This window comes from Agelaius phoeniceus, chromosome Z, assembly GCF_051311805.1.
Source record: "Agelaius phoeniceus isolate bAgePho1 chromosome Z, bAgePho1.hap1, whole genome shotgun sequence".
Taxonomy (NCBI): domain Eukaryota; kingdom Metazoa; phylum Chordata; class Aves; order Passeriformes; family Icteridae; genus Agelaius; species Agelaius phoeniceus.
The window spans coordinates 1,027,258-1,041,929 of NC_135303.1; the positions used below are offsets into that span (position 1 = coordinate 1,027,258).

Genomic DNA, 14,672 nt, shown 5'->3' on the forward strand with positions numbered 1-14,672 from the left:
CAGCAGTACCAGTTTTAAAACATAAATTTAATGTTTTATCCCTGGTCAAGGAACACCCGTGGAAGGACACTGCAACACACACCTTGTTTGAGGTGGAAAAATGAAAAAACAATTTTACGAAAGAAGGAAGGAAGGAAGGAAGGAAGGAAGGAAGGAAGGAAGGAAGGAAGGAAGGAAGGAAGGAAGGAAGGAAGGAAGGAAGGAAGGAAGGAAGGAAGGAAGGAAGGAAGGAAGGAAGGAAGGAAGGAAGGAAGGAAGGAAGGAAGGAAGGAAGGAAGGAAGGAAGGAAGTGGCGGAAGGAAGGAAGGAAGTGGCGGAAGGAAGGAAGTGGCGGAAGGAAGGAAGTGGCGGAAGGAAGGAAGTGGCGGAAGGAAGGAAGTGGCGGAAGGAAAGAAGGAAGGAAGGAAGGAAGGAAGGAAGGAAGGAAGGAAGGAAGGAAGGAAGGAAGGAAGGAAGGAAGGAAGGAAGGAAGGAAGGAAGGAAGGAAGGAAGGAAGGAAGGAAGGAAGGAAGGAAGGAAGGAAGGAAGGAAGGAAGGAAGGAAGGAAGGAAGGAAGGAAGGAAGGAAGGAAGGAAGGAAGGAAGGAAGGAAGGAAGGAAGGAAGGAAGGAAGGAAAGGAAGGAAAGGAAGGAAAGGAAGGAAAGGAAGGAAAGAAGGAAAGAAGGAAAGAAGGAAAGAAAGAAAGAAAGAAAGAAAGAAAGAAAGAAAGAAAGAAAGAAAGAAAGAAAGAAAGAAAGAAAGAAAGAAAGAAAGAAAGAAAGAAAGAAAGAAAGAAAGAAAGAAAGAAAGAAAGAAAGAAAGAAAGAAAGAAAGAAAGAAAGAAAGAAAGAAAGAAAGAAAGAAAGAAAGAAAGAAAGAAAGAAAGAAAGAAAGAAAGAAAGAAAGAAAGAAAGAAAGAAAGAAAGAAAGAAAGAAAGAAAGAAAGAAAGAAAGAAAGAAAGAAAGAAAGAAAGAAAGAAAGAAAGAAAGAAAGAAAGAAAGAAAGAAAGAAAGAAAGAAAGAAAGAAAGAAAGAAAGAAAGAAAGAAAGAAAGAAAGAAAGAAAGAAAGAAAGAAAGAAAGAAAGAAAGAAAGAAAGAAAGAAAACCAATTAGAAAAGCCAGAAGCAAAATGTTTGGTCCCCAGCTAAACATTTGTCTGAGATGCTGAAAGCCAGGTCTGCTTTTAGATGACCTGTAGGAATTGCACTGTTATTACATCTATGTCACTTTGTGGGGAACAGAATTATCTGAAGCTCAAGACTTCATAATTGTGAGAGAAAGTTGCTAAGTTCTGCACATGATACTTAAAGGAATTTTTTTAAGAAATTCAAATTTTGTAAGATGTATTACTTACATGAATTTTAAATCGGGTAAATAGTTTAATAATAATTTCATTAAATGCAAATAGAAGAGAAAACAGAATATTTCAAACATGACAAGCCAAAACATCCAAGATGTATCACCTTAAAAGCCCTCAAAAATCCCTTCATTTTTAGAACTTAGGCATCATCCAGACAGATGACTGAAAGCATTTTCCCCAGATTGATAAACCTGATTTTGATACACAGCTGATTCTTTGGAACAGCTGATTAATTCCTCAAGCTGAGCAGTTTTAATTTGTTCCAATAGTTATGGGCAGTAAAAGCATTGCCACAACTGCAGGGTGGTATTATTGAGGCCAGCAGATCCTGGAGAACTTCACTTACCAGTTGACTTTATTGCTGGTATTTAGGGAAAAGAGCCCAAACAGGAAAAAACCACAAACTACTTATGGTTCTTTCTAGGTGATAATACCCTCACACATAGTGTAAAAACTCAAACCAATTTTTAAAGAATTGAATATTTAAAATGCAGAGTGATGCTGCTGAGGACAGAAATGCACATATGCTAATTCTGCAAAGAATCAGACCTATAATTTTATGAATTTGAGTATTCCCAGACTGCTCCACTGGGGTGGGTGCATGGATATTCCATAAATTCAATAAAGTTCTTCCGACCAACAGGAATTATATAAACTCAGAGGGGGAAAAGTCCCCTTAAAAATCTTATTTTCAAATTCTCTGCAGGCTACCAGAGCTGCTGTCTTTGCTCACAAGCTGCACGTGCAGCCCTGGTGATGATTCATTCTCCCATCACCATGCTCTCACAGCCCAGGATGGTTCTCAAGCTTCTGGCACTCCCCTGTACCTGCCCTGCTCAGAATCTTTAACTTTTCCCTCCTTCCCCTGCAATTGCCCCACCTGCTGCACTGGCACTGAGGCTGGCTGTGAACCTGAGCCAAATCCAGCTAATTCTGCCCTTCTGTTGCAGTTTGTCACTATCTCAGTTTTACAGAAAAGGGAAAAATGGGGAGCACAGGAGGAGGAGGAGGAGGATCAGCACTGGGAGGCGGGTGGTGGAGCCTGGGACAGATAATGAGGTGTGGCTGCTGGAAGGGGGAAGACAAAACATGGAAAAACTCTGGAAAACCAGGAGACTGTGTGAGTGTTAAGGGGAGAGCTGAAAGAGCTCCAAGGGGCTCAGAAAGAAACAAGAAGTTTTCAGACTGACAGAGATAACAGGCGCTGGCTCTGCACAGACCAGGCTGAGCCACAGCACAACCTCCAGCTCCAGCTGTGACATTCCACAGCTGGAACAGGGAATCCTCCTTCCCTGCACAAATAACAACCCCAGTGGACAATTCACTCCAAAATGGCTTTAAAGAGGTGCTGGGGGATTCCTCCCTCCTGGTCTTCCTTCCTTTAACTGCTGTAACCAAATGCTGCATTTATTGGGTGTGGAATACAAACTCTATTTTTTAACAATGTGTCATGCCATGACTTTCCTGTAAATACGGTCAATATTAACTATGAACTAAAATAGTACATTACAGAGATATTTTACAGCCTTACACTGCACCTCACAAATCCATTTTCTTTTCAGTGTAAGTAGTTCACCATTTCTGCTTCAAAATGCAGGAGATGCATGTTACTACTTCTTAATTTGCTGGCTTTGCTTATTCTCACTTAACTAAGTAATAAACTTTGATTTATATTTATTTACATATGGTTGATATATATATTTGTTATATATTCATATATAACCAATATAAATGTTTTTTATATGCATATACACATTTATATTTATTTTCCTGCCTAACTTAACTACTTGAAATATATATTGATATCTAGAATAGTTAGGCTAGGCAGGAAAATAAAGTCCTTTTTGGTCATGTGCCTTACTGTAATAATGCTCTCCTGAAGCATTAGGTCAGCTCTACTATGGCAAACAAGGCTAAAAATAATGCTTGAGAATAGTATGGACTGAGGTAAAATAAGCACGAGCAGCTGCCACTAGATGGCAAGACAGGCTCACATTACTTTGCAGGGCTGGGTTCAGGCTGGTTTTTATTTTTTTTCCCTTTATATAAGAGGAATATGTAACATTTGTATTTCAAACATGGTGTCGACACTTCTCTCCCATGCCATTCCAAGTTTATCTGGTGATCTGAAGTTGGTGAACGAAGCCAACCACTTGAAAAGCCCTTTAGAAAACACAGGCACCACGGAAATAATGTTTACTGGTAAGTTGAACTGGAAGATTTTAAAAAAAAGATCTCTTTAATCTCTTTTAAAAAAAGATTTTAACAAATGTGCTGAAAAAAAAGTAATGTGTTTAAAAGAAAGGGCGCTTCACTTATGTGTGAAAAGGTACAGACAAGTGTTAGAATTTGACTTTTAACAGAATTACCAAATTAAACAAATGAACTGTCAACTGTGGAACAACCTGCTTGGCCTACAGGTGCCAGCAGGGTCTCAGGTGAGTGCCTTTACAGCCACTCACACTCCTCACACAGCCAAACCTCTGGACAGCCACGGAGCACAGGAGCAGAGGACAGCTGGGTTTAATCAAACACACAGTTAAGTGTTTCTCCTAATTGCAGAGCAAAAGCAGCAGGCAGGGTCAGACTCTGGGCAGTGCTGGCTGTCAGTAACTTGGAGAACCAGTGGAAGGTGCCCCTGCCCACGGCTGGGTTTGGAACATGAGTGGCTTTAAGGAATCTTCCAGACCATTTTCTGCTGATCTGTTTTAAACTCTGCATTTAGGAGTGCTAAAACTGGAAATTTAACTAAAAGGCAAATAAAATCCTGTGAAATCAATAGTTTACATTCTGTTTAAAAACTCCAAACACCTCAATGAACACATGCTCCCAAACCTCCCTCTGGCCTCTGCTCATTTCCTTACTAACACCAGCACTGTCCACATGGATCAAATAAATGGTCTGCAAAAACACAAACGTAGCATCTCTCAAATTGTTCAGCTGCCTTAAAGTATGAGTGAAGAGCAGGATGGAAATGGTCCTCAGTACCTGAAGAGCAGCAGTTGCACCTGTAAGACTGATGTGGAAACCTGAAAGTCTCTGAATTCCATGACCCGAAACTCTTTGACACAAATGGAAGATTTAACTGACTGTAAATGAGTTTGTAAGAGCCTTGTGTAAAGCTGTGGCTGCTGACATTATCTGCATCCACTAACATCAGACCCAAAGGTAATTATTTATTATGATCTTATTCAGTCTTTCAGTTGCTCGGTTGCTATGTCAGGGTCAGAGAGAACCAGGGACAAAGAGCAGGTCATGCTGATAACCATGACTGGCCACATGAAGAAACTGACAAATGACGTGGATTAAAAAGGTCTAAAAATTACTCAGAAAATGTCCCAAATAGCTTTATTTTTTTTTCTCACAGTAGCTAAGTGCCTTCCACACACTTTACCTCCATGCCCAGGATGTTATAGATGGGAAAACTGGAAAAGTATTTCCAGACTCAGGCTGGGGCTGGTTGGCCATTTCAAACATGTATAAATAAATCCATCTCACCTCTATGCAATCTAGTATGGTTTCATTACTTCTATTGCCCAAAGTTGCTTTTTGGGTTGTACTATTTGGAGTTAAAAAGTCCTGTATGGCAGAACAGTTGTGCCCCACACATTCAGTTGTTGCTCCTAATGAACCAAGAGCAGGTTCAGTTTCTGTTTCACAGAGTTATTTCCAGAGTCCCACTGCTGCTCAAATTGAGAGAAGATGAAGACAGAAATTATTTATATGAACTTAAAGCTACATTCAAACACAAGCAGACCAGTGGAGGAAACAGAGGCACATGATGACTCCACATAAAAACTGACTTTTCAAATTTCACTTTTGACACTGCAAACAATTTCTATTGAAAATGGAAAAAAAACTACAAACAAAGCCCCAAAACCTCATTTATTTGATGACAATAGCTGTGTACAACCCCCATCACTGTGCCATTTTTCTGGACAGTCAGCACTGCAGTGACCATCATCCCTCACCTAAACTGGAGTATTAAAGTACAACTACAGAGAGATATAAGACAAATTCAGCTGCTGGCTGCAGAACCTCTGCCTCTGTAGATCAGGCATGAAGTGCCACAGGTTGCTAATTAACATCAGTGCTAATGGTCTACCTGCATGAGAAAACCTCATTTTACAAAGAGCAGAGTTTTACCACATACTGTCTGAGAAGCAATTCTCCTGTATTTCTCTACCTCCACGTCTTACACTAGCAGAATGAATTATTTTTAAAAGTAAAATATATTCCTTTTATTCTATAAAAAAAATAAATGTCTCAAAAATCATGTTAGAGGTCAGCAGTGCCAACCAAAATCGACTCCTGTTGTTGTTTCTTCATTCCCAGCACATTTCCCCCTGGACTGTGACATTCCCCTGCTCTGACAAGAACTCCCTGCAGCAGCAATGATCCCACCTTGCTTACATCCCTGTGAGTGCCCAGTGCCCACCCAAAACATGAGTGCAAGAGGGAAGAAATTACTTTAAATCATTGGTGACCGCTGAGTTCTGCAAGCAGAGCTGGCAGGTGCTGGCTGTCAGCAGCTTCAGCTCAGCCCAGCCCAAACAACTCCAGAAAGCAACAACAGGCACCCTTATCACTCCAGGGTGACCTTCCAGATACATTTCGGGCTAAAGGAATTAAAATGTTACGAGGCCTTTGTGGAGCAGAGTCTCAGCGCACTAAATATAGACACAAGCACCTCTCTCCTGCTCTGCCCATGTGGACTGACTCTGGAGAACAAATCGTTTGCTGTCACAGTCCTGGAGTGAGGGCAGGTCTCAGCGCCATTGAATGAGGGTTGCCAGCTCTCAGACCAAGACAGATGAGCCTGTTCTCTGTGGTTTGTTTCACCCTGGGATCACAGGACTTGCAGGAGAGGATGGAGAAGCAGAACAGCAGCACCCATGAAGGAAGGAGGAGGTTTTCACCATGCCTTTCCCAGCAGCAGATGATGCCCCTCCATTTTCCCGTTTCACACATGCAGGCTCTGCCTGCCAGCACATTTCCTTGTCCCGGGGCGAGCTGACCTTGGTGAGGCTGAGCTCTGGGGAAGGTTTCAGAGCCTGGCACCAAGTGCTGCCTGACAACACCCACAGCAGCAGCAGCAGCAGCAGCAGCAGCAGGGCTGTCTGCACTCACAGCCTCACACTGCGACGGGACCCTCCCAAACACATCAGCACACCCACTAACACACCTGATTTCCAAACTTAAGCAATCTTAGGCACACAGCTACAGCAAGAATTAATAATGTCTTGGAAAATGTTCCTTTTCACTCTCAGGCCTCATAAAAAGAGCAGGATGATGTTGTGGCCTCGAGTCAGACTCAAGACAGATACTGGCATACAATGAGACTTTACCCGCATTCAACTTTCTATCAGATTGTCTTTCTTACATCTTCAAAGATCTGGAGTGGCTAGAAGTCTATTCACACTTCTAAAAACAAAACTCCCACATCCTCCTTCTGCAAAACCTTTAAAATAGTTACTCTCTCCTCTGTACTTCACACACTTGTCCTATCTGTGCCCCTTCCCCATCTTAGTAGTCATCATAGACAATAACAAAAAAAGTTAATTCCTCTGACATCACAACTGAAGTGGGAGGCTGAAGTTAAAAAAAAAAAAAAAAAGTGAAATATTAATATAATCTAAAAACTAAGACCAAAAGAGCCAACCTAACCAACTGCTCAAAGCACTAAAAGCAGAAATAAATTAATTAATGAGTTCTGCCAGCTCCCGAGAATTTTGTGACTGGCAGCAGCCAGATATTTTCCACTTCACTTCCAAGTGTCTTTTCATTCATGTGTAACAAATCAAGCCTCAGTTTGCCAGTGTGGAGGGAAACAAATTGAGTTTCGGTGAGGAGGAGATGTAAGCCCAGCCTCAGGTCACAAACACCACCCTGGGCTTGCAGTAAAATGCCATTTCTTCCACCATCATATGCTATGCTGTGACTGCCCAAAGTGCCAAATGGGTGTTCAGCTCCACGTAGGACAGACCTGAGCAGAAGCAGCACTTGGTCTAAACCCCTGACTTAGCTTTTCTAGGCAGTGGTGTTGAGATCTTCAAGGGCAGGGCAATGCTCAATGGGATGCACTGCATTGCCCAGGCTGAATTCCCACAGAAGCTCAGGAATCCGGCCTGTGGCTTTTGCACAGAGCTGAACACAACCAACAACGTTCTGACTTTAAAATCTCCATGGGATGGTACGTATATTATCATAAGAAATTATTTAAATATTGTACTCAAGCATTTTTTGATCTCTGCTAAAAACCTGGCACCATTTCTTGTTCTGTGCTGTACTACTTCATAAATTAAATACTCATCAGTCAGGTCCCTTCCTTCCCACCTGTCCACTTCTCTTTAAAAATAAACTATCAAATATTGCACCACACAGTGAGACACAGTTCAGAACAGGACCTTTTCTACAGACTTGCAAACAGTATTACAGAGGATTTTCTATCCTAGAATTCCTGTAATCATAATTTTTTTTTCTGAATACCTGAAAAAACCCCGGTGGTACTGGACCTACTGGCATGCCATCTCCTGGGGGAATGTTTCCTAGCACTGGGCTGGGAGCTGCTGCAGCACTCTGAAAAGAACAAAGGGAGAATAAACCTTTGTCATTGCATGGTAGGCATTAAACTCCCCCCAGAAAAACCCCAAACCTGACCAAAGTGCAGAACGTAATTCTCTAGATATGTCATTATGCCATTGTTTCATAACTGAAGGTAAATTAAAATTGTTTAGCCTTTTGTCTATACAAGTACCATGATCTGTTGAAATAACAAATGTATTTTGAGGGGAAGGGTGCCAGAGATTGCACAGGCCAATTAGGCAAAGCTTGACTGAATTTTAAAAAATGTTGTATCTGAGTGTCTCTACATGCACCAATGTGAATGTAACTTGCATACTTCTTGTCTTATGCATATGAACAGTCTCACACATGCACAAGGATATATACAGAGCATAAAGAAAGTAATTTATGCATTTTATCAGCAATTTCTAAGCACTTTAAAGATAATTTCAGCAGCCTGTAATATTTTTCCATAACAACAACAAGCTTCAAAACAGGGCTCTGTTATAAACAGTACAAGAAGGGATGCTCAAGATTCTGCTGGTAATGCTCAAGATTTTACCAACCCCAAAAATAACCACCATGACAAATTAGAAGAATTCAGGTTACGTTTTTGGAAGGGAAAAGAAAAAAGGGATTTCTAAGAAGTGAATCAGAGGATGAAATTAGTTACCTTTGCAAATCCTTCAGCTGGAATAAGCGAGTAAAGAATATTGCTCCTGGCAATTTACATGCAGGAGATTGTCACAGAAAAGAGAAGCCAAACTGTTTCTGTTGTCATGTGCTGGAACCTCAATTACTTTTAATTTCTAGCATTCTTCCTTCGTACAATGTGTTTCTTTATGGCATGAGGCTGAATCACCTATAAATGCTCAAAATCTTGAGTGAAAGTACTGGAGCACACAGAATGCTCCCAGAGCCACTGGCAGGTTACTAATGACCTGCCAAAGCCTGCCCTGCAAAACACACAGATATTAAATTATCACTCTATTTATTGTGCACCCACACTCGATAGCCTAAAGATGCAGATCTGGAAATTGCATTTCCAGGTGTTTGGCACAACACCTAGGAAAGGAAAGAATACTGCTGGAAAGATCTGAAGACTGGCACAAAAGGAGGGATGAATGACCTTTTTCAACCAAGCAGAAAGGAAACATTCAGTTAATCACCACAGATTTCTTCATGGCTTAAGCCGTGTTGTAGAATTAAAGTTCTGAACAACTAGCAGTAACATATTTAGCATCCAAGCTGAATGTTCTTTGGAAAAGTCTGGAATGTATCACTGAAATAAAAAGTCTGAAAAAGATGTTGGATTTCAAAACGAGTGCAAGGCTTTTATTCATGAAAAAATCGTCTAATAAAGGGTATTATCTATGGAAGGATCAGTGCTAAAACACTGTAGAATTGCAGCTGACAGGGAAAGACAGCCAGGTGAGCTGGATGCAGCAAATACTTTGGAATTGTAACCACAAATCATGCAGGGAGAGGCCACCACAAAGCAGCCAGAGCAGCCAGGGAAGCTGTGGCCAAAAAAGGTGGTGCTCTGCCAGCCACTGCCACTCATGTCAAATAATTATTTTCGTATCATTTCCATTTCCAAAGGAAAACAGGAAAAAAAGCTGTTGGTTTGTTGCTGTTTGGAGGTTTTTTTTAAGGAAATACGATCTCTTTAAGCATCAATGTGCAATAAACCCATGAGAGGCACAGTCTGAGTGGAGCATGTTGGATGCACTAACACAGGTACAGGTTTTCTGGCTGAGGGATGACAACAGCAGCACCACTGATGGAGAAAATCAATGATGTTAAAAGCCTGAGCATCTCCAAATGCCCCAAAGAGCCTGAGCTGCAGTGGCTGACCAAGCAGGAGCAGCCCATTAAAGGGGCACTGCTGGGCTTCATTACAGCACCATCATCCCCCAGAGCCCTTGCTGGGCATGGCATGTGCCCCCTGCCAGGTCCTTGGGGTCACAGGGGAGGGAACAGCCCCGTGGGATGAGGAGCTCCCACAGGGATACAGCGCCCTGCTGCTCAGAGTTCATGCTCTTTCCCACTTTGAAAATTATTCTTTAAAAACCCCCAGCAAATTTAGTTTAAAAATAGAGGGGAAGGGAGAAATAATGACTATTCCAGAACAAAGGGAGAAAAGGATTGAAGTTATAACTGTTAGCCATTTGTGGCCTAAAAAGGCTTTATATTGTAAGGAATATACCTAAAAATAACATTTTCATAATAGTCTCAGAGAGGTGGGGTTTTTCCCCTGTTTCTGCCTCTCCCTTGGCAGTGACACCAGAGGAACCCAGCCCCGTTCCTGGTGAATCACCAGGAACTGGCAGGGAGGGACTCGATGTGCTGGGTTTGATTTTTAGTGGGCTTTTAGTGGATTTTCAGTGCCTGATGGCCCTGCCAGGTCCGAGCACCTGTGCAAACCCCCTGCCCTGTCCCTGTGAGAGGAGGGAGGGAGGGAGGGAGGACTCAGAGTCTGCGTGGCCACAGCAGCAGGGCAGAGCTGCAGTGCCATAACCCCAAGAATTCTGCAGGTGCACTCCCAGGTGTCACAGAAACCTCCATCTCTACCCCTCATTATGCAATGCACTGGGTTGGGGTTTTTTCTCTTTTCATGTTTGTTTGGGATTTTCTTCCCTGATGGGCAATGAAGTCCCAAAGCCAGAAATAAAGTATTTTCAGTGTTTTGGGTATATTACATTTCCTAGCTTGTGCTAAATAATGAATCTTTTAAGAACTTCTACCAGGTAGATCAATAAACAAACCTGCAACTGCCGCATGGAAATATTCTTATTTATTCTATCCTGATGAATTATTCATTCTTTTTCCACAGTCCCATAGCAAACCATGGCCTCCTTTTGCATGCCTTACAAGTTGTTCATCATTTATACTTCCATTAGTTTGACATTTTAAATATTTGCAAATTGCTTTCTCTGCTTTTCATAAAAAGATGAAATCGGAAAATTTAGATGGTATAAACTCCTTCTACAGTAGCTTACCTCCTTAAAAATGGAAATCTGTATTTGCTTTTCTAGCTAAAATAATGAATTTATACTAATAAATTTATAATAATTTACAATTATTAATTAAATCTATGTACTTGACTGAAAGTTATTATGGTCATTCCTTCTCTACCCATGCTACTCTCAGCAATGCAAAAATAGATTATTGTAGTAACTAATAAAACTAGCTATGGTTTAGGATGGATTTTATAATAAAGAAATCCCACAGTAAATAAAATGTAAAGTAAAATCATTTAGCTATTCCACTAGTATAGTATCTGAAGTATAAAAATGCAGAAATAAACCTGCAATGCTCATTTTTTGAGGCCATCCCAAGAAGTGGCTGATGAGGGAAGCCTACAAAGAATTTCACTTGAAACCAAAAAATGGTACAAAGAAATTACTTGACTTTCTAAAAATCCTCACCTGGCTCTTTCCTTCACCAAGACATTCAGTTTCAGGTATTTTGCTTACACTAAAACTTCGTATTTCAATCCAAAGTTTACCACATGTTACTAAATTTGTCCAGTCAGGGGAGAGTTCTGTTTTTAAGAGTCTCACTGATGGGAAATAATGTAATCTACTGGATGATGGAGGGGAGGAGCTGGACCCTACAAGTAAAAGTGTTACACACCCAATTCCTTCACCCCCTCACCCTCCTCCACGTCAGCCCTAAATCTGCTCTTATCATGTAGGAACACAATATTTTCATATATTCATACAAGCAACCAAAGCATGGCATCTCCAGACAAAGATATTGTGCCATGGATGGTACAGACACAATCAGCTGAACTAGAGCAGAAAGGATCAACATCTCAGGATATTTTTATATACACTGGTATTGGGTTGATGAAACAAATTGAACAGTGAGTGTGGAACGTGAAGGACAATGCAGGAACCCACAACCACGTTTGAAATGCTGGTGAGAGCAGCACAGTCAGAAGGAGAAACAGAAAATGTCAAAACTTAAACAATTGATGCTTTTTTTTCCCTCCTTTTCTTTTCTAGGGGCAGGGCAAAAATATTTGGTACATAAACGTAGGAAATTATGGGAAGTAAGGAATTTAAACATAGTTGCAGGTTGTTTTTTTATTTTTCTGGAAAGACAAATGATGGATGATTACTATTTCCAGTCATATTTACCAAATGTTTAATTTCTGGTCATTGATAGCTTTGAAGTGCCAGGCATACTGCAGCCAGTACCATAAAAAATACTGAATTTCCTTTCGAAAACACTTCAATTTGTAATTTACCAAGGCTTTCTAAGACACCAGCTGGTTCCTGTATCAGACCTCCCCTATTTGCACCCATCACAAAATAAAGAAGTATTAAAGAACTACATTGATTAACCACTAGCAACCTCCTTGTTTTCTCCAAGATGGAACATAAAACTACTCATCGCTCTGAACAACAAAATAAATAAAATTTCAAATACTTGAAATAAGTCTCTGTGCCTTTTACAAAGCCTTTGAACATGTGGCTGCACACCAAGAAGCCAAAACCCCCAGACTGAGCAGCCTTGGTTTACTCAACACAGATTGGAAGGTCATGCCCAAAAAAGGTGGATTCATCACACTGAGAGAGGCAGGTAATTCGAAAGATCTGGATCATGAGACCTAATTAAACCCTGGCGTAGCTCCACTGATATATATTTGTCTGAACTGCTTAATTTCTGTTGTGTAACAGGAAGGCATTCACATGACTGCACAAGTCTGAGAACTCTCACTGTGGAAGGTCATTCCTTACAACTTCTCAGTTTTCCTCCAATCCCAGCTCCCTGTGGTTTCATCTGGATTCTGCTATTTTACTTCCCTTCATTCCACCTTATTTATGAGTAATAAAGAATAATAAAAATAACGATGCCATCAATGCAGATGGAAAAAACCCCACATTTATTCCTTTTCTTGGAAACACAAAAAGGGTTGCACCAACAGATGTGGTCAGTTAGGGAAGAGAAGATCTGTTGATAATGATGATGATGATGATGAAGGTGTCCTCTGAGACTTCACCCATCCTTCTTCCCCATGAAATAATTCTAGCCTCGAACCCACCTCACTCCAGCAAATATGTGAAGTGGGATCACAGTTTGTATCCCAGTTCCCAGTCTGGGGATTTCATCCTGCTTAGCTGAGACAGAAAAATTTCATTACAGTGCTAAAAAACTGGCTACTGGGTTGGAATATAAATTAATTTTGAGGAAAGCTTTGTTATCAGTGAATAAAAGGACTTCAAATTCCTGTTAAAAGACAGCATTTTCATCCTGTATCTCAGCTGCTGCTTCTTGGATTATTTAGAACATAACTTCTAGACAAGGTTTTCTCAAAATTATGGTTATAAAGAAAAGGTATTTAAACGAAACCCTCATTATTGCCCAGAAGTTAATAAAATCCATACTATGAATAGGTATCAGTGGACTGTTCACTGACAAAAAGGTGCAAGAGTAATCTGTGTTGTAGATATGGAAATAAACCTATGACATTCTTTTGAATTTCTGCCCATTCTTCTGGGTTATTTTTTTTCCCAAAACAGACCTGTACTGAAAGGCAGAATACCCAGCTTTCCCCAACTGGAAAATCACAGAATCAGAGAATGAACCTTTGGGACCATCAAGTCCCAGCTCTGACCCAGCAGCTCCTCATCAGCTGCACCATGGCACCGAGTGCCATGTCCAGGCTCTGTTAAACCCCTCCAGGGACGGTGACTCCACTCCTCCCTGGGCAGCCATCCCAGTCAAGTTCTTTGTGAAGATTCAGAAATGATACTTCAAGCAATGCTTTCAGCCCGTTTTCTGTGAGGGTGAGGGCCCTCCTTTGAGGTGGATTCCCAGGCCTGTGCTGCCCAGCCAGGTGTGTCTGTGTGCAGGGCGAGGGTCCCAGCCCAGGACCCTGCCGAGCTGCAGCAGCCCCGTCAGCCCCAGCAGGAACCACCAGGCTGCCAACAACAAAAGCCACTTGAGGACACAAAGCGCTGCTGCTGTTGAAGCCTGGAGCCGAGTTGCAGTGATATTTCAACAAAATGACTTCTTTTCCAGAAGTGACACTAACACCCCTCCTCCAGACTCCCTGGAGACCGAGGCAGCTTTGCTCGGCAGCCGCAGAATCCTCCGCACGCTCCCCGCGCTGCTCTGCTCCTGCTTCCCTCCAGGATCACAGCAAGGGCCGCTGCAGACCAGGCTCTGACCCTTGCCTACCCCAGGAACACGCTCCTCCGCACGCAGGGAACGCTTCAGCCCCCACACGTTCTGTCTCCAGCTGGATTTTTAAATTCCAGATATTCCCTGTGCTCAAGACACGCCACGCTGCACAAAGAGGATGATCGCGGCTCATCCTTGCCTCCTTCTTCCCCAACACACTCTTCCATTTTTTTCCATGCTCTACAGATAATTCATGGTTGGTACAATTGTGCTAATTGGACTAGTATGACAAGACTATCTCATACCCCGACTTCCCCTAGCAATTAAGTGGTTGGCACAGTGTCTTTTAATCATTTAATTAATCTAATTGTTAAACCCACTTTATTTTCCAAAGATTTTAAGATTGCCAGAATATTGTATCCCAGTTCTTATGGCCCAGCACTCCACACGAGTCAAGTGCTTTTCCATTTTAGGAATACAGTGATTATTAAGATGAAAGTTTTTCTGTATCTCTCTGTCCTTTCCAAGTTATGAAACAAATGAACAAATATGCTGTGAGCTGAAAGACTAAAATTTGATTATGAAATGCAAAGTAGCCTGGTTTGGGGTTATCCTCAGGTCGCCTGGGAG

At 41.6% G+C, this 14,672-nt stretch overlaps 1 protein-coding gene across 6 annotated transcripts in view; it reads right to left on the reverse strand.

Annotated features, from left to right (window-relative positions):
• Positions 1-14,672, reverse strand: part of SSBP2 (single stranded DNA binding protein 2) — a 138,662-nt gene that overhangs the window by 37,401 nt on the left and 86,589 nt on the right. For 4 of the 6 annotated variants that reach the window (XM_054651903.2, XM_054651904.2, XM_054651899.2 and 1 more), the window contains exon 5: positions 7,830-7,919. The exons of the other annotated variants lie outside the window; for them this stretch is intronic. In XM_054651903.2, coding sequence (XP_054507878.1) covers positions 7,830-7,919 — 90 coding nt within the window. The remainder of the gene's footprint in view (positions 1-7,829; positions 7,920-14,672) is intronic. 6 annotated transcript variants of the gene reach the window in all.